This window comes from Aptenodytes patagonicus, chromosome 21 (assembly GCF_965638725.1).
Source record: "Aptenodytes patagonicus chromosome 21, bAptPat1.pri.cur, whole genome shotgun sequence".
Lineage (NCBI taxonomy): Eukaryota > Metazoa > Chordata > Aves > Sphenisciformes > Spheniscidae > Aptenodytes > Aptenodytes patagonicus.
The window spans coordinates 8,348,248-8,373,093 of record NC_134969.1 but is presented as its reverse complement, the minus strand read 5'-3'; the positions used below and the strand labels follow the sequence as shown (position 1 = coordinate 8,373,093).

At 39.6% G+C, this 24,846-nt stretch overlaps 1 protein-coding gene across 2 annotated transcripts in view; it reads left to right on the top strand.

Moving 5' to 3' along the window:
* KDM1A (lysine demethylase 1A) overlaps positions 1–22,617 on the top strand; it is a 48,975-nt gene extending 26,358 nt beyond the window's left edge. The window contains exons 10-21 of one of the 2 annotated variants that reach the window (XR_012996947.1): positions 2,836–2,978; positions 3,600–3,690; positions 4,430–4,564; positions 5,845–5,918; positions 6,616–6,727; positions 7,110–7,242; positions 8,027–8,214; positions 8,663–8,777; positions 13,298–13,425; positions 16,985–17,131; positions 18,292–21,456; positions 21,576–22,617. Coding sequence is in view for 1 of the 2 variants with exons in the window: in XM_076357657.1 (XP_076213772.1) it covers positions 2,836–2,978; positions 3,600–3,690; positions 4,430–4,564; positions 5,845–5,918; positions 6,616–6,727; positions 7,110–7,242; positions 8,027–8,214; positions 8,663–8,777; positions 13,298–13,425; positions 16,985–17,131; positions 18,292–18,477 (1,452 nt within the window). In the remaining variant the exon portion in view is untranslated. Of the gene's footprint in view, positions 1–2,835; positions 2,979–3,599; positions 3,691–4,429; positions 4,565–5,844; positions 5,919–6,615; positions 6,728–7,109; positions 7,243–8,026; positions 8,215–8,662; positions 8,778–13,297; positions 13,426–16,984; positions 17,132–18,291 lie in introns of both variants that reach the window. The other variant, XM_076357657.1, reaches the window with a different exon arrangement.
* Positions 22,618–24,846: the final 2,229 nt, after the last annotated feature.

Below are 24,846 nucleotides of genomic sequence, written 5' to 3'. Positions count from 1 at the left end.
CCCACAGAGACAGGGCTTTTACTTAAGCTAGAAGCTGCAGCAGCATCCTGTTCATCCCCAGGGTCTTCTCTTCAGAGACAGAATCACTTATCCATGGATTGACTGTAAGGAAGTATCCTAGAAACCAAGTCATTTAGATCATGCCTTTTCATTTTCAGCTCTTCCTTTTTCATGATTAAAAAAAATAAAAGGGCACAGTAGTACATCCCCACGCTGTTGAAGCAAATCCTAGTGTTCAGGTGTGGTACAAGAATGCAAAGGTTAAGTCAGTGGTGGGTGTATCACTGGAATGTGACAAAAAAGTTGGAAACTGCCATTTGAAGCTTTCCTTATACCTTTGCTATGCTCAGTAGCCTTGTTGAAGCTTTCTGGTACATATAGGAAAATAGTCTCATAATTGTGACAATACATGTTCTACTTAGTATAAAACCCAAATCTTTTTGAATATAATAGGTGCAAATTACATTGTTACATAGCTATGGAGTTATATAATTGTTATCAAATGTAACTGGCAGCAACTACTAGAGAGGATGGCATGGAGGAATCATAAGTACAGATCTGGCTGGAGGGGAAGTTCTGAATTCTGAAGGGGAGCAGTATCAATCAGGGAAGGTGATACAGGTATTTGGGATAGATTTTCAATGTTTACACGAATGAACAGAAATGTAGGCATGCATCTACATCTTGAAATTGTAGATTGGACAAGATGAGATAAGTATAGGGAAAGTTTGAAATATCCTCGTATATAGTTAAAAAAATAATAATCTTTAGATATGCGTTCTAGTCATCATTATAATCTGTCTTCTATAGTGCTGTTGCATATAATATTCCAGTCTTTGAGCTGACAGTATCTCAAAATTTTAATCATGTTTTAAAAGCGCATGATCTTGAGAACTAAATAGTGGATATAGTATTGAATATAGTAGTGTCAAAAATGAGATAATTCATTTTTGAGACATAACCTGGAGTGATAGGAGAATTTCAGTAATAATCAAGAAAAAAGGACAACCTTGCACTGATTGCAGAGTAAGTGAGTCACTATTCTTTGGCAGCCATGGGATGGGGGAGGTATCTTCATTCTTAAGATTCTCTCAAAAAGGTAGATCCATCAGAAATAGGGAAATTCATTTCATAATGCAGTAAGTCTCCAGGGAGACACTACCTGCAGAACAGTACGGGATTCTAAGACATTTTACCGCAAGAATAGTAGAAGAATCAACATCTTAATATCGGCAGTTGGAAAAGTTGGCTTGTTATGCTTATGATATGTACCCAGAGATGAAGTATGACTATTAATTGTGAACCTCAGTGTTTCAGTCTGGGAAAATGCCAGACAAGAAAGATCTACAGAGCTAGAAGATAACCATTGGCACAAGTATGAATGCTTAGAGTGGCCAGCTGCAAAGTGGAAGAGGTATCCTAATTAGATTAGTGAGATGCTAATATAACTTCCAGGTTGACACAGAGTATACTTTGAGTTAGGGGTGAATAACAATTGGAAAAGACCCATCTGATAGAGTCATAGGGATAGGCTTAGCACTGTTAACAGCACCTCTCAAGCTCTTTTTGTTCTGGTTAGCAATCATTCAAGAGCTTTCCCAGTCTTTCTGAAGTGTATACGTTTTTTCTCCTCCTCATGCTGATCTTTCTTTTATCAGTGTTTTCTCTCTGTCCTTTGTTTAGCCTAGACTGGGTTTAACAGATGTTAATACTATGTGATGCTTGCTCTTTTCAGCACATGCAACTGTCATCACCTATCTGATATTTCCACACTGGCAGCAGCACACACTATTTAAATGAATATCTTCAGTACAGTCAAATACCACCATTCCTGAGGAGGAGAAGTGGAGAGGGAGGTGCTGATCTCTTCTCCCTGATATCCAGTCACAGGATGTGTGGGAATGGTTCAAAGCTGCACCCGGGGAGGTTTAGACTGGACATTAGGAAGCATTTCTTTACCGGGAGGGTGGTCAAACACTGGAACAGGCTTCCTAAAGAGGTGGTCGATGCCCCAAGCCTGTCAGTGTTTAAGAGGCATTTGGACAATGCCCTTAACAACATGCTTTAACTTGGTCAGCCCTGAATTGGTCAGGTAGTTGGACTAGATGATCGTTGTAGGTCCCTTCCAACTGAAATATTCTGTTCCGTTCCATTCCATTCACGCTGACCACTCCAAAAGATAAGTTACTGTCTAGTTCACTGAGCTATGCCGAGCCTTCTAAAGCCTTGTGATTGCGTAGAGCCATCCTGCCATCAGAGTGGTCTTTTGTCCCACTGGCAAGCTTCTGGAGCTCTGATGAACACACCTTCCAGTAAGGAAATCTTCCTGTGCCCATAAATTGCTTTGCTTTCCTCATGCAAGAGAAGTCTGTTGTCATCGTGATTTGCCAGCTCTTCTTGTAGCTTTTTGGCCAGACATGCTGGCAAAGTGACTTTGTGTCGTACAGACCTTGGTGTCTGACCATTTGAGAGAGCTAAGGGTATTAAATTTCTTTTTACAAGGGCTGTTCTCAGCTACTTTTTTGTTGTACTCTTGAAGTGTCACTCTCGTTTAGGGCATGTGATACCTTTTTTTTGAGCACTGCTCTAACAATTTATCTGCACCCTGCCTTTCTCATTCCTCTGATTTGGGGAACGGTAGCATTTTGAGTTTGTTATAAGGTGTTGTGAATTTAAACTGGACTAGAGAATGTAATCTGTGTCATTTCTTTTAAAATTTTCTCTGTACTACTCAAGTGTCTTGTCTCTGAGGCTTTGAGCTTTGATGACCTATATTTTTTCTTTTTTACTTATGAATAGGTTATTAAGAAGACAGTTTGTTCTTTTGAATCCTAGGTTCCAAAAGAGAAAGATGAAATGGTAGAGCAAGAATTTAATCGTCTGCTGGAAGCCACCTCCTATCTCAGTCATCAGCTGGATTTTAATGTTCTCAATAATAAGCCTGTCTCCCTAGGTCAGGCTCTGGAGGTTGTCATACAGTAAGTGACTTCTCTCTTTGTGGTAGACTTCCCTATTTTGTGGAGGATTTTCCAAAAGGTACCTGAAACAATTGTGGTGCTCTTAGGGTGAGTATTACCCACTTAATAGAGCTGTTTGGTCTCTGCTGAGTTCTCGTTTGTGTATGTGTTTCTTGTTTATTGAAGCAAAATATGCCAAAGATGGTTAAAGGAGCAAACATCTTTTCTTGAAAGCTTCCTGAAAATCACTACGACAGTAACTGATAGTGGATAATTGACTTAGTATGAATTGGTGTACATGCAGCCCACTTATGCTACTTGAAAGCTAATGGCATTTGTAATATGCCTTTTAATAACAGTAGGTAACTTCAGACTCACGTTTTAGCTACTCAAGTATCCCTTAGGTACAGAAACTTGTATTAATTTTCTAATTGCCATACGAGTATTTACTAAAATATCCTATGGCATGTGCTTTTATTGCATTACACTAATTAGATTGTGATAATGATTTTTTGTATTTTTCTGTAATTTTCTGTATAATTTTCTCAATTATGTAATTTTCTGTAATTAAAAAAACCTGTAATTTTCTCAATAACGCTAGGATTTTATGGTGAACTAACTCTCACTCCTCACCTTTTCCAGATTGCAGGAGAAGCATGTGAAGGATGAGCAGATTGAACACTGGAAAAAAATTGTGAAAACACAGGAGGAATTGAAAGATCTTCTTAATAAGGTCAGATGATGACATTTAGAACAAGGGGATAGCATTGTGTTCCTCAGAAAGTGGCAAAATGCACAAAAACTTCCATGGAAAAATATCAGAAAGTTGCCATTAATGCTGTTCTTAAATGTATCTGTTCATTTAAGACCTGCCTAGAAGCACTGTTATGATAAAGGAGTCTCCATTTTTGAGGAGGAGCACATAAGTGATTAGACAGAAGACTGTAAAACATAAATATGGGAGAAGAAAGGGAGAGGACAGACATGATAAACAGTGTTGTGTCATAGCTTCCTTTAGAGATGTTGATAATGACTAAGGCTTTTGGGGGGTTATTTTAAAATGTTTACTTTCTTTACCACAAATCTGATTTATAGTGTAGAAACAGTGTTTTAGGCCTACTTACAATGTTTTTGGTTGTGGTAGATGACATCTTTACTTCTCCATGTAAGTTTCTCAAATGAAAAATGTCTGAGGACAGCTTTCATATCCGAAGTTGTTTGCAACATATTTTGTAAGAAATCAATGATGTTGGGTTTAAGCCATGTTGTTTTGGGGTTGGTGGTATTGTGGTGTCTTGGGGGTAGAATTGCGTATAAGTAACATCTGCCAAAACCAGGAAATCTCTGTGGTATAATGGCATAGTTTGAGATGAATATGCATTTTACACAGTAACTTGCATGAAGTCTACCTTTCCCCATCTTTTTTTTTTTTTTTTCCTCCTTTCTTCCTTTTCCTACTCCACCTGAGAAAGATGGTGAATTTAAAAGAGAAGATTAAGGAACTTCATCAACAGTATAAGGAAGCATCAGAAGTGAAGCCACCTCGGGATATTACAGCAGAGTTCCTTGTGAAAAGCAAACACAGAGATCTGACTGCACTTTGCAAGGTAAAGGGTGACATACGTACAGCACTTAAGTCAGTGGTTCCTGAGGACTTCAGCATCCAGATAAAATTAGCTAATATAGATGTTTCCACATCTCTCGCTCTGATCCAACACTCTCAAGAGAATGTGATTGATGGTAACTCTGGGTTGTAATACTGATAACAGGGCTGCATTAAGTACCTTTAGGTACCTGTCTTTCATGGCTCATGATGGAGAGTATTAACATGTTGAAGGCTCAGCTTTAAGTAACAGTCTGTGTGGCTCATGTCAGACAGCATTTAATGTTTTGAAGGCTAAATTTTAGGTCAGACTTGCTCTTTAGTACTGCTGGGTCTCATAATAGTCTGGAAATAAAATCTGTATTTGAAGACAGATGTTCTTTCTCTAAGATAAAAAAGGCGGTTTCCTGAGTAAAAGACTTCTTTCTATCCAAAGATTATAATTTACAGAGCTCTGTCTTGACAAGCAGAGTTAGTCCCCGCCTCTGTGTGTATCTTGAGGTAGAAATATGCCTTAAAAAGGAAACCTTAAAAACTGTTCTTTCTGTGATAGTGAAAGACACCTTGCCTAGCCCAGGTCAGATAGAACCAAGGATCATTTTTCAGCTACTTGTTCAACAGAAGATACGTACCTTTATTTGGAAGCTCAATGTGTTTGTGTATACATAAGTAGTAGCTCTTCTATTTTGTCACCAATGAACAGCTTTGTGCTCTTGTCACTATTACCGGACACTCCAAATTATTCTGCCTTGAAGGAAAATGATTGTTGCCTTTATACCTAGTTCTACTAATGTTTTTTAAAATAAGAAAAAAAAAAAGCCCTCTGAAAGAAGCTTGAATTAGATCATGTCTTTGCCTTTTGCATGACTGCTTCTGCTTTGGAAAACTCTATGTTCAATATTAACTATAATCTTTTAAGAGAGAAAGAAGAATAGAAATGACATTTTGTGCAGTATGAAAAAGCTCTCGGTACCATAGGGACCCTTAATATATCAGGACTGTAATGGACCTTCATGTTCTTCAGATCTGAGTGTTTAAATTCCTGAAATATTAACATACTAATCTTTTCTGCAGTGTGGCATAGACTTCTGTATGTTCGAAGAGCAGAAGGGCAAAATATGCTGAATTAAATGTTTAAAAAATAAAGAACTTGATTTAGATTCCACTAAAACCATGACTCTTCCACTGAATTCTCTTGAGATTAGCTCTAGTCTGATGCTACATGATGTCTTTAAGTCCTTTTACATGTAAACTGATTTTAATGTTAGCTTTTAATCTTATTAGGAGTATGATGAACTGGCAGAAACACAAGGAAAGCTGGAAGAGAAGTTACAAGAACTTGAAGCCAATCCACCAAGGTAAAGATACAAACTAGAAAAATAAATACTCAAGAAAGCTTTTTTTTTTTTTTTTTTTTTTTTTTTACTACTTTTCACTGAGTTTCAAAAATGCTATGGTATGCTTTCCTCTAATTATGGTAACTCAAGGGGTTAGGAAGGTACAAACACAAAGTTTGAGCTCCCTCAGTTTTAGAACTCATTTTCCTTGTTTTTAGAGGTGACTGACAAAAAGGTGGTTCTTAGCTACGTGCATTACAGTAGAAATCCTTACTGTAACCAGTACCTGATCTCAGGAAGCCTTTGAGATTTGAAATCCCCATCAATAATGATAGCATGCCAATCCTGCTTATTTTGGCAGAATATTATTATTTTGTGCTCTGTGTGATTATACTAGGTTTTTAGTCGTCGTCTTTATACATGCTACTTAAGCCATTATTTATGTAACTTTTTTCTTTCTAAAGTTTCTAGCTTCACTTAGAATATTTTACATGAACTCTACCTTGAAAATGTGAATTTGCTCGTTTTTGTTACTCAGCTTTCATGAAGGACGTCTGAATCTGCTTGTGGTTTTTTTTAATTTTTTTATTTCTCCACTAAGGAGGGACTCAAGCAAAAAAGATTGTGAATAAATTTTCAAAGTAATGCATTTGCAACATCCTACTCTAGCAAATTAAATGTCTTTTGTATTATGGTTTGTTTTTTTTTTTTTTTCTAGTGATGTTTATCTGTCATCAAGAGACAGGCAAATACTCGACTGGCATTTTGCAAACCTAGAATTTGCTAATGCTACACCCCTATCTACGCTTTCACTGAAGCACTGGGACCAGGTAGCTAATTAATGTATTAATTCAGCAATACACCAAATACTTAAGCTATATTTATTTCATCCTCATGGAAGCTTCAGTTTCTAAACACTTAAGTGCTGTGTGCTTTTATGCAGATACTGAGCTCTTACATGATTATTATTTGCTGATGAAATTCCAGGCAGCTTTTTGTTAGTGCCAAAACAATCTCTAATAATACTGTCTACTGAAAGGTCCTATACTTACTACTTGACTAATAAACAGAAAGGGTTTCAAATTTATTCGACTCACTCTTTGAAAAAAAGGGTTTGAAAAAATTTTGCCATTGTGTAGAGTTGCTGATTATTTTCTACTGAATTATGTGATTTCATTATAAATGCATGCTTTTTATGCATCTTCATTTTAGGATGATGACTTTGAATTCACAGGCAGTCACTTGACTGTGAGGAATGGATATTCCTGTGTGCCTGTAGCCTTGGCAGAAGGGTTGGATATTAAATTAAACACAGCAGTTCGACAGGTTCGCTATACAGCATCAGGTGAATGAAACCGCCTCCTCCGGAAAACTGCTCTGAGGCAGTATGGTCACAGAAATTAATTTCAGTGCTTCTGGAAGCAGATGTGAAGATTGATCTCATAAAAACCCTCCCATTATACGTTTTGGGTTAGATGAACAGCCACATTTCTTATTGTGATTAATTGCGTAGGAAGCTGTTAGAGATTTATTAATATTTAATGGTTTTTGCTTATTTCTGTGGCTGGTTTGATGCCATCCTTTTCAGTTTTATTTACTGATTCACAAGTTCACATTCATTCTCCCATTTCTTTACTTCATTGATTAAAGCATTTGGAGTAAGAGGTCTTGGACTGCTTAAGACTTGGTGCCACAGGATCTGGTATTAGAAGTATAAATGAATGTAATATGGACTCAAACAAATGGAAGGAATATATTTTTTTGTTGTTTTTCAAAACATTGGGCTCAGGAAACTGTCAACTGGGAGAGGAACTCAATGAGAGGCTTACTCTCTACTTGCTATTTATTTATGCATATATGTAAATATCATTTCCTGGCCTAGATGAACCTTTAGGCTTATCCCAGTATGGCCATTTTCAGATGCTGTGTAAATTACACTTTCTGGAATTGAGCTATGTGGCCAGTAACATTCACTTGCCTACAAGTTAAGTAATTGTTAGTGTAAAGCTGTCTCCATAAACAAAATGTTTTCTGATGTGGATATGTTTTTATGGTAGTTTCTTTAATTTTTAATCCAATGGTCTTGCCTCCTGACCTATTAAATGATTGTATTTCTTTCCCCTTTACAGGCTGTGAAGTGATAGCTGTAAATACCCGATCTACTAGCCAGACTTTCATTTACAAATGTGATGCTGTGCTGTGTACTCTTCCCCTGGGAGTATTGAAACAGCAGCCTCCAGCAGTACAGTTTGTGCCGCCTCTTCCAGAGTGGAAAACTTCTGCAGTGCAGCGTATGGGATTTGGCAACCTGAACAAGGTGACTTAGTCATTGAGGGAACTGCAGCAGACCAAGGGTTGCGATAGGTAGAATCTGAAATGTGTATGGAATATGTATGGTGGATGAGAGGAAGAAAGTTATTTCCCCTGCTGTTTTGGTAGATTTTGATGCTGAAAATTATCTGAAGAACTGTAAGGACCTCTTCTCTATTTCCCACACAATTTAAAAATAGTTAAATTTCAGAAGTAGGTTGACTCAATATGTCTGCAGTAGCTCATTAACCAGCAAATTTGTAAACTATGGGAGCATACTAACCTATGGAAGGCAGTATAGGTATACACTTGTATGTATTACGTATATGCAGTATGTATTCACCAGATTTTCCTTTCTTGACCTTTCCAGTGATAAACATCAATGAGTGTAATTGTCTTTATTTTTATTTTTTCTGTGTGCTCTTCCTAACTCTTGATTCTTTTTTTGTTTCTAGGTTGTGTTGTGTTTTGATCGTGTCTTCTGGGATCCGAGTGTCAATTTGTTTGGTCATGTTGGTAGTACTACTGCAAGCAGAGGGGAACTTTTCCTGTTTTGGAATCTGTACAAAGGTAGCTGTGGTGCATGTCTACTTTTGCCAGTGTCTTGTTTGTGTAGTTTCAGATCTAGAAAAGAGCACTTTTTAAGATGCTGTTAGTGTTCACATATGGATATGATAAGAAGATAGTATTTGTAGGAAGACAAATGGAAGCAGAGAGCACCACTGGCTTGCAAGCAATTCTGTAGTAAATTAGAGCAGAACATGGACGAGTATGGGTTTACTAATGCTGAATTCCAGGCTATGTCTGTTAAATTGCATTGCTACCTATCTACTGTAACACTTGCATTTTTATAGGCTACTTTATTGTCTTGCACCTTGGTGAAGTTGTCCTGTGACTTACTCAGTGTTATCTTGGTTGTTTCTATTAAGCATCTGTTTAGTTGCCACTCGGATTCTGAAAAACTTAACTTTTTTGATTTTTGTTGTGCTGTATTAAGAAAAAACCCCAAAAACCTAATCTAACATGTTTATATAGTATTTCAGAAATACAGCAAATAATGTGTGTTCTGTTTGCCGAAGAGCAGTATTGTCTTAGTTAAGTCTTACTTTGTCAGGAGGGTGTATTGAGTTCTCCAAGAAAAGGGTGATTTGTCTCTGCAGCATTTCTGAATTAAAAGCCGTTTCTTAGTTCATAAGTCTCTTTGAAATTGAGTTTCTCTCTGGCCACTTGGCACATTGTTTGAGTTCTTCCCCTCTTTCACTAAGCTTCTCATGCAAATGGGACTGGCATCCAATTTAGTCTTAGTTTTGAAAACCTCAGCTTCCTGGATGTTTTTCAAGTTGAACTGACAGTTTGAAGCCAGACCCCTTTCATGGGGCTGTCTGTCTGATCTGGAATGATTTGGTAACTGTAGATGAGCCCCTTTCATCTGCGACCTCAAGTCCTTGCTAGTACAGGTGACTTTGCTGCCCAGGATTTCAAACGTAAGTGTCTAGAAACTAACCAAGATAAATTACATTTTTTTTCAGATGTAAGGCGTGCTATTGACTTGTGTATTCTCTTATGTGGCTGAGTTGCAGAACTCAATGCTTGTAGGTTATCCTGCTTCAGTTTCTCAGGGGGGTGCAGCGCAGCCTTTACAGAGTATTGAACACTCAGATTTCAGTGGAGCGGACTAGAGGCTTTGTGATAGCTCCATTCCTCTTGCTGAGCATTATCATTCCAGCTTGATGAGCTGCAGACCCATGCATATGGTTAAGATGGAGTATGCCCTGGAGGAAAGGCAAGCTGTGGTGTCTCCAATTTGTTGAATGGATGACCTTGTTTCCTGTTTTGAGCAGCAAAGCGGCTATGACTGTAGACCGTGGGTCTCAGACTGACAGATAATTTTAAAACTCCTCTTTAGAAAATGCTTAAGTAGGCAAAAGCTATTGCTCTGCCGGTTTCTACAGCTGGACTTTGCCATTAGTAGTTTTGTTTTATCTGCAGCTGGTGTCTGCCACAAGAGGTTGTCAGAAGAAATTTTCAGTTAGCGTACTGTTTTTGTTCATTGCCATTTATCATACTAAAAGCAAAGGTGTATATACAGCGACCACTATTAAATGAGTTATTTTTCTTGCAGATGACTGTTTAAAGTACCAGTGGGTTTTCTTCCACTCTATCATGGGCAGGCCAGGTTTTTCTTTAACTGGAGAAAATTGCTGTGCAAGAAAGGTGCCTTTCTGGGGTATTAATTGTTAAAATACTTGGTAAGACTTGACTGGAGAAATACAAGTAATGAGCCTTGGATAACAAGGCTGTTCGTGTATCTGCTTTTGTGGCTTTAAGATGGCTCTATTACATACTTAACAAGTAGCGTTGGGGTTTTGGTTTAGATGAAAAGACCATCTCGCATACAAAGGTTTTGCTGCTAGATGCAAAACCTTCCCTCTCATGAAAATAGGCCGAGCACATAGAAATAAAATAGAAATGCACTAAAATCCTATGCCAAAGCACAAGTCAGATGGCTGAAATTGAAAAAATCAATTACCATTTCTTGTGGATAGTTAGGTGACAGTCAACGTGATTACACTGAAATATTAAAGTAGACCTGACTGGACTTGTGAAGCTGTTACTTATTTCTGTCATATTCAGTATTTCTGTAGCCATAGCATTTTGGGCAGAGACTATTTAAACTGAACAGATTGGAGAACAATTATTAATCCAGAAACAAAAAAGCTAGAAGTATCACAGCACATGCTGTATTAGCTCTGTGGAAGTTCTTTAAAGGTCTTGTGTTGGCAGAGACCGACTGGTCTCCGAGAAGTGTTTAAAGCTAGGTGGGTGAATGGAGTGAAACTCAGATGAAAAGACTGCACGTTTGTACTGCTGTTGCATCACCTGTTGTAGCTCAGACAGGAATCCTCCCAGTGGTCTAAGTCTAGTTCAGGTAATGACTGCTGAGAAAACCTGTAGCCTCAGGAATGCTGTGCATGTCCCAGAGCAGCTGGCCTGTGATGTTGGTGCCTCTTGCTCCGCCATACTGTTGGATTATTGTTGTAGCCATGTAGACACATTTTAAGATGGAGAGACTCCATCAGCACAGGGCAGAGGAACTCCTGGCAGAAACGCTCAGTGTTTTCTGGAAGTCCAATGACATTTCGGTCTCTGTTTTCTTGCCTGGCTCTTCTGTTTACCTAGAGACATGTGATGAAAAAGATGAGGCCCTTTCTCTGTCATAGTTTTGTGGTTACTCACTGATCTCTGGCTAAACCACATTCTCTGCTTGCTGTTTGGTATCAAGGCTCAGTAGACATCGCTGTCTCAAGGAGAGATTTTTTTTGTGGAGCAGTGGCACATGCTCATCATGCAAGAAGCTTTTCTGAGCAGCACTTTGGTATTTGCATAGCAAAATAGTCACTGTTCTGCTGCAGCTTTTCTGGCTTTGTGAATTAATCCAGGTGACTGAATAGCAACATTTTTTGGGTCTGGATAAATGCTTACAAAACAGAGTCTCATGCCTGGACAGGCAGGATTTCCTTAAAAATATTTTGGGGTTGTCTGAATACAAGTTTTCATGAACAAATTCACTGGAAGCTGCATTTTGAATATGTAGTTGTTCCATCAAGAAAAAATATGTTGACTGAATAATTGCTGTGAAAAGTTCAGGGATCTCATTGTGTCAAGGATGGCAAACTAGGAAAAACTTTGCTGCTGAAATGACAAAAAAAAAAATTCCCAATGCCTATGGATGCTAGGAAACCAGTTTTTTGTTCTTTCCTTCAATTGTTTGAAAGACTAGGCTTAATCTTTCAGAAAATGGAGTTTAACTAGAGGAGCAATCCTGTATCTTTTTTCTCTAATAAACTGCTTCTAGTCCCAGAGGTCCTGCATATTGAAGTGTCTTAATTGTATCTTGAATAGTGTAATTATCTCTGTAGTAATAACAGCCTTACTAGTCTAACTTCTTCAGAATTTCAAAGACTTTTGTGTTTAACCAGAATATATTATTGGGTCTTCCAGCCTGTATATCACAACTGACTTCAGCCAGTTTTCTTTAAAGAGCAGTAACTTGATGGGAATGTATACCAGGAGACCTCAGTATATACCAGGATATAAGGAATTCACTAATCATTTTGGAAACCTGTACAAAAGTTAAAGCCAAATTTGTAACAAGGACTTTATTTACCATTTCAATATGCTTGACATCTGTTTCTAGCTGTAGCATTTCCTTTGCTAAATTTAGGAGTTCATAAATATCTCCAGGAGGAAAAAGATCAACTGAGAGAGTTTTCATTAAGTAACCGTGCTCGGGTCTGAGTCACTTCTTGTAAACGCATGTTCCTTGCCATTGGGTTATTTTGGTAGCTCTTCAATACTTACCTAAGATTTTCCTTGAATTTGTGACTACCAAAAATGTATACTTAGTCTTACCATAGCTGGTCAGAGGTAAAATGACCTCATCTATTTGTTTGTATATCCTATAATCACGTTAACACTCTTCACCACAGCATCACATGGGCAGCTGAGTTATTTGATATCTGTCCATTTGACTCTCACAATTGCTGCTTTTCTGGATATTGTTCTACTGTTCATTGTTTCCACTCCACTGAGATTATTTAATGTGAACGTGCATTGGTAATGAAGAAATCTGGATACTTTGTATGAGTGAAGTACTTATACAGGTAACAACTGCTATGCTGATGTTAATCGTACCTAAATTAGATTGTTTGGAAGGTATTGAGTTCCCTTAAATGTAGTACAGATGACTGTTAAATCCTAGTGGAAACTCCTCTATGTCAAACAAGTGATGTCTTCACTAAAGAAAACCTTTCCTCTCTTCTGCATGCTGTACTTCCTAATGTGTGTATTTAATTTTTAATATATCAGTTCTCTTGATAATTCTAAATAGTACCATAGCATGTATTAATTCATTTTCCTTTTGGTAATTCGACATGATGGTGGAAGATTTAGGACTACTTTTGTTGGGTTTGTTTAGTTTTTAACCTCATGACTTAGCTGCAGATCCATGCCTATTCAAGTCCAACTTGTCTGATTAAAATGCTCAATTTCAATAATTCAATTGTTTTTTCTCTCTCCTTCCCCACCAGCACCGATTTTGTTGGCCTTGGTAGCAGGAGAAGCAGCAGGGATCATGGAAAATATCAGTGATGATGTCATTGTTGGACGGTGCCTTGCCATCCTCAAAGGCATATTTGGTAGCAGCGCTGTGCCACAGGTTAGTACAGGCACAGCGTCTTTGGGTAACTCTCTGCATTTTAGAACGTACTACAATTCTCAGTAGCTTGGCTGCAGTATTGAGCTGTTTGGTACATGTACCACGTTTTGTTTGTTCAGGGTTTTTTGGGAGGAGGGGTTGTTTGTGGGTTTGGGGTTTTTTTGGGGTTGTTTTTTTGTTTGGGGGTTTTGGGGTTTTTTTGGGGTTGGGTTTTTTTTTTTTTTTGAGAAGATTGTCTTACACCAAGTAAGACTCTAGCTTTTCCAGAGTGTCAAATACTTCAGTTAATTTTCTGCCTTTTACATTTCTATGGTTACAGCAGAGCTGTCCATGGCTAGTGACAGCACTGCTTAGATACTCCCTGCCATGTTCTGCACCTTCTCTAAAGTACAGTAAAGCTCTTGACTAGTGAACTCCACAAAGAAGCTGGTTTGTCTGGAAAAGAGCTGAAGGGGGAGGAAGGGAATAAAGGCAATAAAGGCAATCTTCCATGTGGATCAGTTCCCTGTGCTGCTAGCCAACGGTTATTTAGGCACAGTAAGTGTAAAAGGAATGGTTAGTGAAGGGGGAGTTTAGAAAATACTTAAATATTACTCAAAAAAAAGAAGCTTGTGTACTTAGGACATTGATTTGAAAAGTCTTATAGCTGTTCAACCTACAGCGTGTGTGACTTAGTTGAATGCTTGGTCTGTTCTCCTAACAGGCAGTATGCAAGCAGTTCTTACAAATGGCATTGGTTGTAAATAAATAGCTCTGCTCCACTGGGATTTCTATATAGTAAATTAATAGAAAAAATATATGGTAACTTTAATATACCAGTCTTCTCTGAGCATTTAGCCAGGCATAAATTGGACTGTTTACTTGCTTGGTATTTCACGTGAGTAGGTTCCCTTCGTTGTCTTTATTGTAGAGTAGAATAGTTGTAGAGCTCTTGTTGAACATGGCTTTATCGTCCCTATCATCAAGCACTATTTTACTGCTTTCTATATGATGGACAAATCCTCACAGCTGACTGTAAGCATGGATTTTTAGTTGATGAGTAGATCTCATATTTTGGAAATGCTCAATCAGTTGAATTTTACATCTCAGACTGGAGAACGCAAGAGAAGGAAACCCCAGGCTTGCCTTTCTGATAAATCTACAGCTCCTTCTCTGAACTCTCAGGGGACAATTTCACTAATGACATCTCTCTCTGAGAGGAGCTTTGAGACTCTTCTGTCTACAGGTGCTGTAGAAATTGTTCTAGAGTGAACCAGGAGTTTTACTGTGGCTGCTCTCTAGTAGGGTTTTCAAGTGAAAAAAACACACACTAGCAAATTGCAGAATCTTGAGAAATACAGATTCTACTGTAGATAACCATCAAATTTAGAGAACTTACTTGAACTTTTAAAATATGTCAGCGCATTAACTGATAATCCCCTGTTACGGAATGACTTCATATCTGGTCAGTCATTCAAAGGAGAAAGCAGTTCTCGGTTGTGATAAGCGAGATTTCTAAGTGAGTCTCTATTTTAATGTATTCACAGTTCAGGTGCTTATGTACTATGAGTACTTGATAGTGGAGAGATTTGGTGGAGGCTGTCTTCTGGACAGCCACTCCTCAGTCTGGATAAACTGCACTCTCATCTGTTGTATTGGATGAACAACTATGTATGAAGTGGAGCTTGCTGTGCAAGTACTGTTCCTTGTATCTGTCCAAAACAGGGAAGTAGAAAAGTTAAACAAAAACAACACTTCATTGGAATGTGAGCCATCCTACTTGTTCCTGTGCTGCTTATTGTTATTGTCTTATCTTCTCTTTCTGGTTTTGTTCTCATTTCCCAAAGATAGATACAACCACTTTTTCCCCTTGCTGTTCTTCAACACATAGAAACTTTTTCGAGCTTGCTGTGCAGCTAACAACCTCTGCAAGCTTCATGTCCTCTATAGAGTAGGATTCCAGTTGTGTACAGCTTCTTTTGTAGTACATGTTTTATTCTCTGACCATCCTTTGTGTTCACAGGGAATCCTAATTACAGCGTTTGCTTGTCAGGATGAAAATAAAAGTTGACTCGTACCCATACGTGGGGGTGTGGGCACATGAACACCACAGTTGCTGTTTGGACTGATGCAGTCTGTATGCAGTACCGAGGAACCGATACTTACGTGTTCTGCTCTACAATTGTGTCTGGGTTAGCCATACCTTCAAAACTACCTCAGTGAAGTAAAATTTCTGTCTGGCTTTATTCACTGTTAGACTGCAATGCTTCATGTGATTACTAGAGAGAATTAAGAAATTTATGAAATGCCTCAAAGTTTTCTTTGTCAGACATACATGTGATAACATACAGTGCCATCACAGTGGTCTCCATCCAACAAGGAGGGAAATGTGAGGTTACTTTTTTCTCAAGAAGCAGTCAATGTATGAGGGCTCGCTCATCACTCAGTTTCTTACCTTTTTGGATAAAAAAGTGCTGAAAATTGTAGTGAGGAATTTTCTCAATTAAGTTATCAGACCATATTGGGAAATGTAGTCTCCAACCCCCAGTGGTGTCTTACACCTTGGAACATGGCCCTGGTCCTCTGTGGCCTTTCCACAGACTCAGCAGAAGGCATCAAATATAGTCCAGCTGAGGCCAGCCTCAGAGAGGTCATCTCAGATCTGTTGGTGGTGGGGCCCAGGAGACTTCCCTTGCCATGATGTGGTACAGTGTCTGCTGGACTCGTTTCTGGATAACGTCCTCGCTAGATAGAGCCTCTTTCTCTTCCTTTGTGGGAAGGTCTGTTCAAGTAGAAACAATTCCATGAAATACCTTCATGCCTGAGGAGAGGAGAAGAGGTTCCTGTCTTGATGTTTGCATTTTTACAGGGTATGATTCCTGTTAAAACTCGGTTACACATTTGAACAGAGTCTGGGCTATTTTAAGATTCACACCCATCACTTTTCGATGTTATGTCTGCAAGGTTATGAAGATGTCCCATTTTCTCTTGACTGCTGTTATGCCTTAGAGTGATACTGGTTTGAGTCCTGGTGATGCTCTCACTGTTGCATCTTTCAGTGGAATATTTTTCATCATGACCATTACCTTGGCAAACCAGATGGATTGGAGAAATATAGGTGTTTGTGCAGGTGCCCTTCATGCAGTCGTTTTCCCAGATGAGTTACAGACCTTATGTAGGCCTATATCATAGTCAAATCGGAAGAGGTATTTGGATGAACTGTGGCTGAAAGGAAGTAAAGGAGTAGGAAGTGTGCATTGTCATCATGTTGATAATAGGAGAAGAAACAGAGCAAACAGTACACAGTGTGCATGTATAGCTGACTAAAAAGTCTGAGTTCCAGTGCAGAAGCTATGTGCAGTAGGTTCTGGTAATATATTGGAAAGAATTAAGGTATTGCCACCAAAGACAAGTTATTTACCTTGGTATGCGTTACCATGGAATATAAACTTGGAGTTCTACCATTAATGTTAGCCTAAGGACTTTGTGTCTTTTATTCTTGCAATTTGCATCTTTTCTATTTTGCACTAACTGTAGAACTTGCACTGTGTCAACAACTGAAGTTTCTGTCTTGCCTCAGCCTAAAGAGACTGTAGTGTCCCGCTGGCGTGCTGACCCGTGGGCCCGGGGATCGTACTCCTATGTAGCAGCTGGATCTTCTGGAAATGACTATGATTTGATGGCTCAGCCAATTACTCCAGGGCCAGCCATTCCAGGTGCTCCTCAGGTGAGAGATGTCTCAATTCTTTTTAGAAAAACCTCAAAACATGATGATTTTTCTAAGTAATTTGCATATATATCTAAACACAAGTTTAGATAACTTGCATCTTCTGATGAATGATTAGAACCTGTAAAATAATTCAGTTTTCCATCCATGAATTCTGCCTTCCCAGGTTTGGTGTCATTTGTTTACTAGAAAAAGAGCATTTTTATTCAGAAAGTCAATTTGGTAATGTCTGAACAGAGTAGTATAATATTCTACATTTATTGTGTTTCATACTCCATATTTATGTTGTCCATCACCATATTTAAGTGAGTTGTAGTGATTTGAAAGAGGGTGAAGGCCAGAGCGAGAGGAACAGGAGTCAAAAGGTCTCTCCCAAATTGGGAGAGAACACAATGAAGGCATAAGTCATCTCCAGTTCACTTTGAGAGGATCAAGTTTTGAAAGCAATAGCCATTCTGAAAGCACTAGCAGAGAAGGATGTATGGCTTTGGCTTTATTTAGGTTCTTTTTCTAGTGATACAAGTAATTAATAAACATAGGTATGGATAAAATGATTCTCTGCAGAGTATAATATATAAAAGTCTGTTTTTCTCCTACTTTTTATTACACCATCAATAGTTGTTTTAGGTCTCAGTTTAAAGAGAAACTGCTAATTTAAGTGAATTGCTGAAGTTTTTGTTTGCTTACTGTGCTAGAATTCATGTCCCAGGATCAGAAATCATCTTTCTTCTTAAACATATTTAGCAGTTTGGCTGTAGAGTTGTAGATACGACATTTGAACGTTTTTTCAGTATACAGCTGGGGATGTTAATCTCCCCCGGTTATCTGGTTCTGAAGGTATTATTTTTCAAGTCGAGCTTTATTATCTTTCTATCAAAGCAAAGATATTGGCAAATAATTGCAAAATATTTCCTCATATTACAGTCGTTACAAACATGAAACCCTCCTGTGAAATGAAAGGTGTGTATAAAGATTTTCTTGATAATTTGTAGGGCAGGTTAAAATATTTTTAATATAGACGATTTTATATGCACCGCCTTCATGTTAATGGAGACTGTGGTGTGATTAGAGGACTTTTAACATTCCTCTTAAAGTATCTGTTCGCTGCAGAATCTGAAAGAACGTGAACAAGCCTTAACAGTGTTCTCTGTTCCCCCCAGCCTATTCCTCGCCTGTTTTTTGCGGGAGAACATACAATTCGCAACTACCCTGCAACTGTTCATGGTGCTTTACTGAGTGGACTGAGAGAAGCCGGTCGCATTGCAGACCAATTTCTTGGGGCCATGTATACTTTGCCTCGCCAGCCTACACCTGGGGTCCCCCCACAACAAGCTACCAGCATGTAAGAAAAGCAGAAGGTATCAGAAGAGGAGCGACAAGACCACAGTGCTGCTGTTGTTGACTCTTGGGATGAAGATACTCTTGGGATGAAGATACTCACGCAGTCTGTAACAGTATCTGCTGAAAGGACTCAGCCATGAGTTACTGTATAATACTTCCGTTAGAACGGCCTTACAAAAACTTACCTAACCTTTGGCTTGGCATCCTTTTACAAAATCTCTTCTAGCTGTTTGAAGTGTCAGTGTACACAGAATCCTTTACTACCAAGCTGGTCAGGGACTTTTTTGACTCTGCAGATACTTTTTGAAAGTCAAGCTTGTAGCTGGAGGTTTTTTAGGGGTTTTTTTCTACCTATATGTGTATTTACAGTTTGGTAATTGCACAAGGCCCTCTAGAAGATGGTTGCTACGAATAGTAGCTTAGTGTAGAATTTATGTAAACGTCTTTGTTGGGTGGGGGTTTTTTAATTTTTTTCTTTTTTTGGAAGAATAATATTTTTTGACCAATTCTGTTCTTATCTGGCATTTGAGAATTTGGTGCAACTGTTTCCCTACCAGTAACAGCAAATCAGACCCCTCCAAAATGGTCCATTAGCTGCTACACCATATGCATCCTGTTTTAGAAAGAAAACTGGTATTACTAAGAGTGTGCTAAGCATACTGTTTTATTAAATACTTTCAACAAAAGAAATAAGCAGAACTGGATATTTGTAAGTTAAAAACTAGAAAAATTATTTGTTTATATAGAAACAGAGTTGCCTAGACAGTAAGTTAGCTGAAGGACCTAATCTCTTGACTCCTGCACGCTGCAGGTAGGCACTCTGTGTACCTGTTGATGTCATTTCTGCTAGGTTGATGAGATGATGTTGCAGTTGCCATTGTTATGCTTCTGAAAAATCACTTTCATTTGGCTGCTTTTCCAAATATTTTCCTTCTATTAATTCAGCACATAAAGCCTTTCTTTCATTGCACAGAGCAGTCTTAGTTAAACATTTAGGTCCTTTTTCCCTCTCCTCCCTTCCCTATTTAGCATTAGACTTTTCTTATTTCTTCCAACTTTTCTCATCCTCCTCTTCCTACAGTTTATGTCTATCTCATCTAACCATGGTCTCTGTTCACACTGGTTTTTCTACTTTTCAGCTTTTCTGTTCTCTCTCTCTCTCTGACCCCATGACTGTACATGTGCAGTCTGTCCCAGCTTCCTTCTGTCCTTGCACCTTCTGTTCCGCTAGAGGACCAGTACCTCATTTTGTTCCATGCTCATCCCTCTAGAATCATAGAATAGTTTGGGTTGGAAGGGACCTCTAAAGGTCATCTAGTCCAACCCCCCTGCCGTGGGCAGAGACATCTTCAACAGATCAGGTTGCTCAGAGCCTCATCCAACCTGACCTCGAATGTTTCCAGGGATGGGGCATCCACCACCTCTCTGGGCAACCTGGGCCAGTGTTTCACCACCCTCAGCATAAAAAATTTCTTCCTTCTATCTAGTCTAAATCTACCCCCCTTTAGTTTACAGCCATTCCCCTCGCAACAGGCCCTGCTAAAAAGTTTGCCCCCATCTTTTTTATAAGCCCCCTTTAAGTACTGACAGGCTGCAATAAGGTCTCCCCAAAGCCTTCTCTTCAAGAGAAGACTCCCCAAAGTCTTCTCTACAATTACATTGCCCACAGTTCTTCGTGAAGAAAATACACACACAAGCATGACTGCAGCCCCTACTTGTTTATAGCTGTATTGTCTTTGGCCATAGACTCTCCATCTTCTCGCATCATTGCTTCTACTGTTTTCTTGTGTCTCCTTCTTAGTAGCTGGAGATCATTCTTCCTCCTGACTACGTCTGTTATCTTCTGGTTGCTTTCTCATTAGGTGTTGAAGTCTGGGGGAGGGTATCTCCATAGGCAGTCCTTCTGACAAGCTGTGAGAAAGGGGAGGACTGATGTGGCAGGGGTAATAGTCTCTGAGGGGGCACAGACTTGAGGTGTCAAGGACTAAGCCCATTTGAAGTGGCTGGATTTGGTGTTATGGGGGACCCTCTATCCCGAACCTCTGTCTAAATTAGTGCTACCTTCCCTGTATCTCTAACTTTGCAAATGTTGTTGCTACTTGAGCCCTTTATTGAAAGGGGTACTCCTCAGCAACACTACTCATCCTCGCATTCCCTTCCAGGGGACAAGACAGATTTTGTGATGGTTGGTCAGAAAACTGCCACTGAAGTGGGGCAGGAATTGGAAGTCCAGCAGGGCATGGAGGAGGGGTGTCCAGGGGGTGACTGAGAATAATTTGAGACTCAAGACTCCCTGCCTTATGTTCAGGTAAAAGCCTATCAGCACCACTACCCAGAGAAATCCTGTTCCAGGATGAGAGGTGCGACAGGCCTTTAAAATCCACCAACAGCTGATCTAGTCTCTTGGCTAGTCTGACTGAAGATGGGAAAAGGATCTGAGAATTGTGGTGCTATGTTCTGTTACCAGGCTTCCAGTCTCTATGGGTCTCCATATTTGTGAGGTGGTTTGCTATTGGGATTAGCGATGGTGCTGTCTCTCGCCACGAGGACTGTCATCCCACTTGCTCTAGCAAAGTGTCAAAAACTCAGAAAAGCACTTCTGGCCCACTGGAAAATAAAATAGTCCTCAACTTAACATAGCCAAATGGTGTCTTTTCCAGACAAATATCAAGGCACTTCTGCATCAGCCTATTAACGTTATTTTCATCTGATTTGTTCTGCTTTATATTTGTTCTGACTGAGACTTAGCAGATTATTCAGCAGGCTAATTCTGTCAAACAACATGCAGTAATTTGTTGAAGACATTCAAATGTAAACAAACTTCTTTTTGCACATTGCCATTGGTTTGACTGAGTGGGGCTACTCTTTCACCTGACGACCAGACTGTCCTGTTTTCCCTTTTCAAAAAGATATCTGAAAACTATGGTGACCACTGAAACAAGAAGGTGGAGATGAAGCCCTGACAGTTCCCACCCTTTTTGAAGGTGAGCAAGGAGTTGGTGGGTGTTAGCTGATGGTGGTGATGGGCATGAGAAAGGAATGGGAATGCCAGGAAGAGACGACAAGGCCCTGTGACTTGATGTAGCCTGTTTGTTGATTTCAGTCATCTGAGTCATCATTCATCTGAGTCATCATTGGAAGATGAAGACCACAATCTGTGGCCTGCTTGCACCCTGCCCTCTCCATTATCTCTGAGGTCTCTGGACCTGTTCTGCAGCAGTACCAGTGTGTGATATTCCTCAAGCAGGTACTCTCCCAGCAGTTAGCAGCTCTTGCCCCGCTGCTTCTGTCACCCCAGGGGTGCCTTCTGCTGTGCCTCTAATGGTGGCTCTGAGTCCAGACTATCAATATATGTGTTTAGAAGCACATTGCGGTCTGCTCCCTGTGCCAGGGTCTGTTAGATGGACTTTTGGTCTGACCCATAATGGCTGGTCCTATTTAAGTGCTGCCTGTGCAGCCTTCCTACCACTGTGACCTACTGAGGAGGAGGTGGCACCAGGCCCTCTTCATCTCAGCATCCTTCCTCATGGTGTAGCCATTCTTCCCCTTACTGCTGTTTGCTTGCCCTAACTTCCCTGTAGGGATTGCCTGATCTGTTTCAGCAGATCATGGATGACCTTTATCACAGATTTGAGGCTGCTGGGCACAGCACCCTCAAACCCTTTGTGTAGCGTACCTTTCCACCTATTCTCGGGGACTTGCTTCTCACTCTGCTCCATGGGTAAGTGAATTGCATTTCTGACAACAAAACTGATTGGTGCCCATTTTGGAAAGAAAAATGCTCTTCCCTAGTTGGACCTCCTTTTCTGTACTGAAGATGAAGGACCACAGTAATCTGCTGTGGGGTTCTGAATCCTGAGTGAATGCATGCGTTCACTAGTCAGATTGTGATTTTGGATGAGGTGAATCTGCAGGAAGATTTGCATTTCTCAGTTCTCCAGATGCCTGTGTTTTTGTCAGGTGCTAGCATCTACTTTGCAATAAACTACTGTTAGCTCAGGATCTTTGTGTTCAATCTTTGTGTGGAATTGAGAATATTTGCTATGGTCTTGCCTGTAATGGAAATTAATTGCAAAGCATGGGTTCTCCCCGTTTTGTTATCTTAGTAATTGTGACTGGATCATAAACCTAGAGGAACAACTTCACTGGGTTGCTTCGGTTTCTTTTTTTATTATGAATCTTTTCATCTGACTAGGTCTCTTGCTATACTTCTAAAAAAGTTCGGCTGAGGGTACTTATGGTCAGCAAGGTGCTCAGAGTTCATCTTGTAGTCTTTAAGCCATGAAGTGGCTCCATAAAGTGAGGTGACTAAACTTAATTTATTTGTATACTTCAGATTCTTTTTAAAGGTGGTGATAATTCCATGTGTTACTTTTCCCAAAAATGTTTACCAAAAGTGAAATAGATGCCATGAGCTGGTTTGTTTTCAAGTTTGCTGCTTTTACCAATGATTTTTTGCAATTTCCAATGTATGTAATTTCTGAAGGTGCCATTTTTTGTTCATTTGGAAGGAATATTGAAACTTACAGGAAATGCTTACACTGACATTCTTCCCCAAAGCGCACAGGTATTACAGAACTATTGGCATGCTTCCAGACCGTATGCTCTGGGTGTTACCAGCATCAGCTGGATAAATACCCAAAAAACCCACGAGAAGTCATCTTTAGAAGGTCAGTGGAGAGCGAAAGCATCCCTTTAATTACCTGTGCATATCAGTCGTGGAATGTGTCTTATCCAAAGAACAAGTTGTCTTAAAATTAGTTTTTTCCAGCTTTGCTAATTTGTCTGCTAAAAGCTGTTGCTCCTCTACGAAGTCTGTTGGCTTCTATTAGCAAAGCTCCTACTGCGCTTGTGGAGTCTGTCCATTACTTCCAGGTGCTAATAGGCATCAAGTCAATGTGGTGTTTAGAAATTCCCTGGAAAACATCAGTCACAGAGGCTGAGAAACGCAATAAAATATCCAGTGCAAATATTCACGTCAGGAATGTAGCCCAGGCTTCACAGTCCTGCACTTGTGTGTGTGCAGCTTCATCACATTCTTACATATGCACACATACGGGGCAGAGTAGCTGACCAAATTCTCTATCACACATGGTTCTTCCCCATTTCCAGCCAACCAAAGATGGTGGTGATATGGCACTGGGAGCCTTTCAGTCATATGAAGTGTGACCGTGCTTCAAAGGAACAAACAAAGCAGACGCATATTTTCACTATAGCTGTAGGTTCAACAGTTCAACCTTTCTGTGTCTTGCCCGATGAATCGGTAAGGAAGGCTGAGAGCTAGACTGGCCTTGCTTCAGTGATATTATTAATGGGCCTGTTCTTGCACTCATATACTCAGAATAATTTTTGTGGTTTCTCATGCAAATATAGAAAATATTTCATAGAATCATAGAATCATTGAGGTTGGAAAAGACCTCTAAGATCATCGAGTCCAACCGATTTAGTACATGCTTCCTAAAATAACGAGCAAAAAAAATAGCAGCAGGGTGACTTGTTCACAAGCATCCAGAAGTGCTACTGAGCTGAAGAAATCGCTTGTGTTCATGCTATATCAAAGTATTAGAGGTGGACTCAGCTGCACAAGTAAGTGCAAACTTCAGACCACTGCCAAATAAAAGATGTGCAAAGGCATTTCATGGAAGATTTTGCAGAAAGAATTATGATAATGCTTGAAATAGCTACTTGGGGTGGGATTTATCTCCCCTAACCTTATACATTTCCTCTGCACTAGTTGTCTAGACTCCCTCCAGCCACACTTCTCTAGAGAAACTCACTATGTCCCTCTGTCCAAATAGTTTCAGGACCTTTAAGCCTGTTAATTAGGGCTTTGAGTTCTGGTAATGTGGGACCTACATCCAAATATTTCTTACTAGCATGTGGCCAAATGTGCCACACTCACAGACCTCAGGTATTGTTAGTGCAGTTACATGCTGTCAGCTCGAGGACCTTCTGGAGATGGTTTCCATTTACCACTTCCATGTTCCAGACCCAGCTTGCAGCTTTCCACTCACAGAAACTGCTTTGGATATATCTTATGCTTGGGGATCTGCTGTCTCATGGGGCCAAAAGTTTGGATCTCTGTTTTATTAAATTGTTCGTTGGTCCCCATCAATGTAGTGTTAATTACACCTCTCCATGAAGGGACTTCTGCTCGCTGTTACTCTGTTCTCTTTTCTAGACACTATCACCGCACCCCAATAACTTTAAGGCTATTTCACTTGAACAAGGGTAGATTACCTGTTTTTTAGACTTCATGCTTAAAAGACAGAGATATCTTGGCCTGCCAACCCAGCCTGGATGATAAAGTATCTCTTCCATCTACGGGTTCATGCCTTTCAGAAGCTCCTGAATGCATTTACCTTGTTTGTGGA